Below are 8,271 nucleotides of genomic sequence, written 5' to 3'. Positions count from 1 at the left end.
TGTTTGGTCAGGAAGGAATAATTGATTTTCTTTTTTAATAAAAATTAACAAAAACTTATTATTTAGGAAAAAAAAATGAATTTTGAGGGAAAAAAAAATCGGTATTATTGAGAATCAAATAAATTAATTTTAGTCTCATATAAGAAAAATCGTCAAAATTGATCCAATTAAATTTTTTAAAACAATTTTGATCATATTCTTATGTGGATGTAAAAATAAAATAAAATAAAATGAGTTGTTATCTTATCTTGCTAAAACACAACCGTTGTTTTGATATATATTGTGATATATACTTATATTACATGAGATATTTAGACGTTAATCTTTGTAGATAGAATTATACCGAACTCTTAGACAATACTTAAGTTGTGGTCGAACTTAATACTCTGCAACTAGGCCCAGCAAGACAAATCACACGCATTGGACCTATAACTTCACGATCACAAGTTTATCTCCATACCACCAGACCATCTTTGCGGAACGTGGTTGTCTTATTTTATTAGAATACATTTGAACTTATGAGAAAAATTTTCACTCAATCAAGAAATCTTAATATTTCCCACATTAAAAGAATGAATACAAGACTGAGAATGATTAGAATGCAATGCATTTACTCGTACAATTTATATTTGTCAATTTTTATGAAGATCTCACTTATCTTATCAGTAATTGCATAGGATTAGATTATCCTCTTTTGCTCAAGTACTTTATGTAAATATCCAATTTTTTTACAAAATTAGAGATTCGTAATCTATTTGTTGGAATTCTTCGTCGTTTTCTATTAACTTAAATCCATTACCATATGGAATGTAGTATTCATTGTGCTTCGAAACATTAATTCTTAGACTCACCGGAAATAGCTCTTTCATATTTTTGTGGTTGATACGATATTTGAGGTAATGATGTTTAATTAGTTAATAACAGTGAGCTATTATATTATTTTATTATTTTTATGTGATTATTAATATTAGTATTTTTAAAATAAATTTGATATATATAATTAAGAAATTGTAGAATATATATTTAAATAATATGAATATCATATAGTAAAAATAAAATTTCATTACAAATAAAAAAAAAATAAGTTTATTTATTTATAATTAAAATTAATTTTAAATATAGATAAAAATATTTATTTTTTTTAAAAAATAAAAATTTAAAACTTTTAATTGGTGTTATATAATTAATTAAATTTATTTATATTTGTAAAATATTTTTTGATGGAATAAATTTTATCTAATATAGAAAAATTTTTAAAAAAATCAATTAAAATAAGAGATACTATTAAAAAAGATACTATAGATTCACGTTTTTAAGATAAATTGATTTTGTGTGTGGAATAAAGAATTGCATTGATAATGTAAAAAATTAATATGTTGGATTGAATAGTTTATTTGAATGAATATATATCTTTATTATATTAATGTGTGTATATTTTTATTTTTTAATAATATTTATGAATAATTGAAAAATATTGACGAGAGAGATAGAGAGAGAGAGAGATATTTAAATTGGAATGAAGATACGCAAGGTGGAGGTGGTGATTGGTTAAAATTTGTAGCAAATATGAAACAAACGGGTCTGATGGTTCCTTTGGTAAGTCGGGTCATTTCTGAAAATCCCACTCATCAATTCTTTCTCTCCTCAGTCGTCACGCGTCAATTCGATTTCCCCTGATTCCTTCCAATTTGACTGCTCCACTACCTTCGCAGCCGACCTCCGGTGCCGCCATCTGCAAGTGCAAGTGCAAGTGCGAGGTCAATCTCTATGTATTGCAAGAAAATCCGGTTGCTAGGGTTTCTCTTCAGTTCCGTGTTAATCCTCGGCGCCGGTTAATTTGGTGTCAGAGACACGTATAATCAATGCTAGTAATTGTCGCGATTTTGTTGCTTTTTGGCGTTGTGGTCCGGTACAACTGGAGGAATGCGTTGGCCCAGAAGGAGGAGATTCTGAGGCTCGTGGCTAGGGTTTCTGAAGAAGAGGCGGAAATTGAGAAGCTGCAATCGGTCGAGGAATACAATACTTCTTCTCCTCCGTCTCCTCCACCTCCCACGCCCCCGCCGCCGCCGCCGCCAATTCAGCTTGAAAACCGTTACTGTTGTGCTGTTTGTTATTGCCCCACCACTACCAGGTGTTCTCAGTGCAAAGCTGTTAGATACTGGTGAGCGCATTGCATTTTTTTTTTGAATATTGGTTTAGGCTAATTTTTGCTTAAATTTTGTAAAGGTAGTTCCTTTCTTATTCGTTCGTATGATATTGAGGATTAAGTTGTTAATTTGAAGTTATTCATATTTCTGATTGCAAACTTTAGGGATATGATTTCAATAATCTAATTTTTGAATCGGTAAAGGCCGAGGCTTCGCATGAAGTTTAGGTTATGAAGCGTCTGTGGGTGGTTTGGAAATTTAAACGGCTAATTTAAATTTTATTGCTTTTTGGTTTGTTCCAAGTTAAGTTTTATATGAGAAAGAACTCCTTTATCTGAGGCAAATAAAAAGGAATGGAGGATGACATTATCTACTCAATATTTGAGTTCCCTTTGGATGTCAAACTGCAATTGTTGAGTTGCATAATATATAAGGATATGCTATTTCCTGCTGATTTTAACTTGAGTGGCAAGCCTAAGGAAAATATGCTGAAAGTTTAATGAACTAATACACCTATTCAGCTAGCATAGCACACCAACTTAGAGGCTCTGAGATCTACGCTTTAACTAGTTTTAGGCACAGCTTGCATCATAAAAGACTTTTATCTTTTAAATTGCAATAGAGAGTGCCAACAACCATGATATGCTTGAAATAGCTAGAGGATGTTTTGGGTCTATGTGAAGTGTGTATTTTCTTTGTTAAGAAACCTGTTTACTTCTTCTTCGGGTTCTCTGCTTTTCACAGTTTACATTTGCTTGATTCTTTGTAGTTCGGGTAAGTGTCAAATAATTCATTGGAGACAAGGTCATAAGGATGACTGCCAACGATCCACTCCAATTAATGATAGCAAGGAAAGCTATAGTGTGGATGAAACAGCTTGGGATAATCAAGTGAAGAAGGATTTGCATGATGAACCTAAAATTTCTTCTGAACCTCCCTGTGAAGTTGATTCTGGATCTTCTAGTTGCTCTTTACCTTGCTTTTCATCTTCTCCTGAACAAAGTGAAACATCACATGACACTTCAGTCAGTGAGGATCTTGGGCCAGGAACACCTGTTAGGCCAGATAAAATGTTTTCTGACTCTCATCCATTGCAAACAACCTCTGATTCTGATGAGGCAGATGTACGAAGCCAGGTTCCCTTCCGTTCTACTATCTATGAAGCAAATACATTTCAGGCTAATAACTTGAAAGGGATGCCAGCTGCTAAACCTGTCAAAGGGTTCCAGCCAACAAACTTTAAAGATCCAAAAGCTGGCAATGAAACTGTTCAGCTAGAAAAGCTTGCTACAAGTACAAGTGAGTTGAGGGGTTCTCATTCCTCCAGTTCCCATAAGAGCTCATCTTCTGTGGAGAATCTAAGAAATCGATCAAAGACATCTAGCCATAAAGCAAAGAAATTCATGGATTTTGATAGACAAGGGAATCACAATCAAGTGTCTAATATTGAATTGAGAAATTCACAGTTCTCACAATCTTTAAGTGTGTCATCAGATGTATATTGGAAAAATGAAGCCCAAATTTGCAGTGGTAAGGAAACAAGGTCCATGTCTGTTCGGAGTTCAGGAAATTATCAAAATTTATATATGAAAAATGGGAGCTTGCACAACTCACTGTCAGAAATTGAACATGTGCCACAACCTCCCTGCAAAGGCCTTAGATCATCAGTAAAGAAATTTGTACAACATTTTAGAGTATCAAAACAGTCAAAGTCCTACATATTTGACATGGGGGAGGAATCTATGGGAAATTATAACCACAAGGTTGTTTCTCAATCTGTATTCATCATTTAATAACTTCTAATTTTAATTTTCCAAGGTTAGATTGATGATCTTGTAGTCATGTTTTCCTTTAACAGATAATATTTCCTCCCAAAATTTTTGCACAATTGTACTCTCATCATGCTTCGGAACTTTACCCCTTTGGCCTTGTCAACAGTGGAAATAGGTATGTTCTCATTTTGAAATTGCATTGCTTTCTATGATATCTGTGACATATGATAGCTTTGTGGATAATGAGCTGTTTTCCTTTTTGCTACATAAGTTGTTTTTCAAATGTCAGGGCCATTGAAGTGGTAAATAGGTTCTTGCTGTACAATGAAATTATATTTTACAACATAATCTGATAATATTATTATGATACTTTTCCACTGATGAAAGAACAAAGCTTTATGATTACTTGTAGCTGATTTTCATTGCCAAGGTTGCTTATCTACAATGCCAATGGTTTAACTGAAAGCTTCAAGTTAACATAAGGCTTTTGAGGCCTATTTAAGGTTTTCCATGGAAGTATAGTTACCACATAATCTGATTATAGTATTGTGATACTTTTCTTTTTAATTCTACAGTTGTTATGCAAATGCCGTGCTGCAGTGCCTTACTTTTACTCGGCCAATCACTTCTTATCTTCTTCAAGGGTTACATTCTAAAACATGTAATTTCCTCATTATTTTTTTGATAAGCATCACATTGTGCATGTCTTCATTTATATTTATGCTTCCTTTCTTTAAAAATGGTTAGGCCAGAGGAAGGGTTGGTGCCTTATCTGTGAGTTTGAGCGTTTGATTCAGAAGGGACAAGAAGTGAAGTCTCCTTTGTCCCCTGCTGGGATATTATCCCAAATACAAAGGATTGGAAGCCATCTAAGTCATGGAAGAGAAGAAGATGCACACGACTTCTTGAGGTAAGTTCTTGGAAAGTTGAATTTTGGTTTGGTGCAAATGTATCTGAATATGGTAACAGCTGTTATGGTTATGTTCTATCAGAAACATTGTGGATACAATGCAATGTATATGGCTTGAAGAAGTTGGTGTTTCTGGTTCATTGGGTGAAAACTTGACCCTCATGGGTCTGACATTTGGGGGTTATCTTCGATCCAAGGTCTGTCTTCATGTTCATTTACTTAAGCGCTTTAAGTTTATTATCTGCAGTTGATGTTTGAGTTACTGTTTTTGCTAACTTTTGTTTCATGGTCCAGATTAAGTGCATGAAGTGTTCAAGTAGATCCGATCATTGTGAAAGAATGATGGATCTTACTGTGGAGATCGATGGAGATATTTATACTCTTGAAGAGGCTCTTGCACGGTTCACGATATCGGAAACACTTGGTGGAGATGATAAGTATAAGTGCAGCAGGTTAGTCCAGGCGTTTTCAACTTTTGATGATTGCTACATGCCCTATTATCATCCGATGTAAATGCCATTTGCCAATCTGGACTGCGTTTACGTTTTGGAATTCGGTTAAATAAATTACTTTATCCAATATAATAAAATTGTTCTTTTTAATGGATAATATCCTGTAATCGGATAGAAATCTCCTATTAATGACATAAACCATGAGTTTACTTATCCTATTTCAGGGTGTGTTTACTCAGAGATTAAAGTTGGATACTATTATTTTACCAACTTAATCATATGTTTACTTTAAGTGATTAAAGCCCTTAATTATAATACTTAAATTAAAGATTACTAGTTCATACTAAATAGGTATTACTAAATATCTTAAGTTATTGTTATGTTAAAAGGCTATTATACCTTTCATCATCAACTAATCTAAAAATAGTTATATCATATGAATTAAGGTTATTAGGTAAAAACAATAATTCTATCTAATAATTCATTAAAGTTCTCGTTAAATTATTTATCTTATGATTATATAATATCTATCAAAATAATATATAACCTACAAAATAAACACACACTCAATCAATGGAGTAGATAATATGTGAATATTTGTAGTCCAAACCAATATTTTTCATCCATAGAAGTGAACTTAAGGTGAGAGAGTATTGGGAGTTTATTGTATCATAGCCTATTAATGTATGTATGTTTGAGATTTTTATGCAATCTATTGATCCGGGCATTTTCATTGCAGATGCAAGTCTTATGAGAAAGCTAGGAAGAAACTGACCATACTTGAGGCCCCTAACATTCTCACGATTGTTTTGAAGCGGTTCAGGGTAATAATCTTTATTTACTAGCGAGGAGTACTTGCAATGCCATTAATGATCTCTAACTTACGTTTTGCCTTTTTTGTTTTGCAGTCTGGAAACTTAGAAAAGCTGAACAAAGTAATTCATTTTCCAGAGATATTAGACCTTGAGCCATATATGAGTGGACGGGCCGACAAATACTCAACATATCAACTCTATGCAGTGGTTGTTCACTTGAACATGATGAATGCTGCTTACAGCGGTCACTACATCTGTTATGTCAAAGATATACATGGAGAATGGTTTCAAATCGATGACAGCAGAGTATGTTATTTTTCTCACTTTTTGACATTATGATTCTAGTTTCACCATTATATTATGATAGTCCATTAACTAGGCTTGTGAGTTCAGTTTCTTCCATTTGGTTGGATGCTTTGTTTTGTTTATGAGTAGAGCTGTATATAGAGCTAGTTGTTCTTGAATTCAGCTTTTTTGATCAGTTAAATAAAGTGAAGACAACTATAAAATTGTTGAACATGCTCGATTTTTGCTGATGTTTAATAGTGTTATTAACTTGGTATTACTCGTGTTCTATAGTGGCTAATCTTACTCATGCTCATTTCATACGATATGGCTCAGTTCCAGTTCGATAATAAAGCTCTTTGTGATCAGCTAACATATGCTTAGGCTTCTTCATTAATTTTATACTTTACTGAATTACATGATAGAGACTCTAGTGCGAATCTTTTTGGTGTAGGTAAACCGTGTGGACCGAGAGACTGTGCTATCAGCAGAAGCATACATTCTCTTCTACGCAAGGTAATCCTACTTATTACTAGGAAAATTATACATTTTCTTCCAACATGTCTCTAACAACACATCACATTTGTCCAGGCACACACCCCGAATCCCTTCATTGGTAGCAAACCATTCGATGATGGATCTGGATGTGAAACCCAAACGGAACATGGAAGCCATCTCATCAAGCGCCAGTGATAAAAAGAAAGCCTCAAAGGCCAAGCCCACCTCTACCTCTACTAAGCGAACACCTCCGGACTATATGACTATGCATTCCTTGGATTGGGGACACCAGGCATATGGCAGGCTACGGCAACAGCAACGGCTACACAACCCTCTCATTGACTGGTCCAGCGATACGTCCTCCATTTTCAGCACATCTGACACTGGTTCGTGCAGCACAGACAGCACCAAGGACTCGAGCGCAGATGACATATCTGGCTACTTATTCGGGTCCACTCTATACCACCACAGGTAGCACACCATTTATTAAGTGCCACCCGGCTGTATCAGAGACCAGACCAGGCCAGACTGACCAAATGAAAGCTGTAAGGTGTAGTAGTAGTAGTAGTAGTAGCAGCAGCAGTGACTCCATCTCCATGTAGTATTTTTCTAAGAAGACTAGTAGTGAATTTCTATTTAAGGGAGAAATGACAGACAAGTAATTAGAGGAAACAGCTCAAACATTTTTTTTAGGAGGAGTTTGAGTTGTTTGTAAATTCCCTTCGTATTTCACAAAACAGTGTTATAGTTTGTTGCAGTGTAAAAGCCTATTTTTTTTTTTTGCTTTCACTTGAATTATATTACTTTGTGTAAATTATATTGCCCACCTGTGTTTTATGAAAAATGTATAGAATGTGTATTTTATTTATCATATGAAATTCTTTTGTGCTATTATGTATAAAATTTGTATAATATATATATATATATTATATATTGTTAGAAAAATAACAATAATTAAAAATTGCAGATCTATTATGTAAATTACATTTGACGACAAACAGATGTCTTAAATTTTTAGACAAGAATTACAAACAAATGTCAACATCAAATATCTTTTTTTAGTTTTTTAGTTTTTTTTTAGTTTTCCTTTTTTTTTTTTTAATTTTTTTTTTTTTTTTTTAATGAATAAATTGTTATATTAAAATGGTCCGTTTTTATTTTTATATTCTCTCTGTTGCACATAATTTGTCCCTATTTTTTATTTTCGTTCATTCTATATAATTTTAAAATTTGAAATTTTAATTAAACTATTTAGTTATCTTAAATCTTTAATTATTTCTAGAAAATAATAATGATTTTTAGTGATACACTTTTTAATTACTTGATAATTATACTTTAACTAAATTCTCATATTTACAGTAATAGTCCCAAAATATATGGGACGGAGGGAGT

General features: G+C 33.2%; 1 protein-coding gene across 1 annotated transcript; it reads left to right on the top strand.

Moving 5' to 3' along the window:
* Positions 1–1,560: 1,560 nt before the first annotated feature.
* Positions 1,561–7,714, top strand: LOC127260292 (ubiquitin carboxyl-terminal hydrolase 17-like). The gene is made up of 11 exons (XM_051288011.1): positions 1,561–2,161; positions 2,917–3,910; positions 4,006–4,094; positions 4,495–4,580; positions 4,667–4,829; positions 4,912–5,026; positions 5,124–5,281; positions 6,021–6,105; positions 6,190–6,402; positions 6,836–6,897; positions 6,973–7,714. The coding sequence occupies exons 1-11, from the start codon at positions 1,863–1,865 to the stop codon at positions 7,352–7,354; spliced, it is 2,646 nt and encodes an 881-aa protein (XP_051143968.1). The 5' UTR covers positions 1,561–1,862; the 3' UTR covers positions 7,355–7,714.
* Positions 7,715–8,271: the final 557 nt, after the last annotated feature.

Source organism: Andrographis paniculata, unplaced genomic scaffold, assembly GCF_009805555.1.
Source record: "Andrographis paniculata isolate CXL003 unplaced genomic scaffold, ASM980555v1 Contig61END, whole genome shotgun sequence".
Taxonomy (NCBI): Eukaryota; Viridiplantae; Streptophyta; class Magnoliopsida; order Lamiales; family Acanthaceae; genus Andrographis; species Andrographis paniculata.
This window is presented reverse-complemented; position numbering and strand designations above follow the sequence as displayed.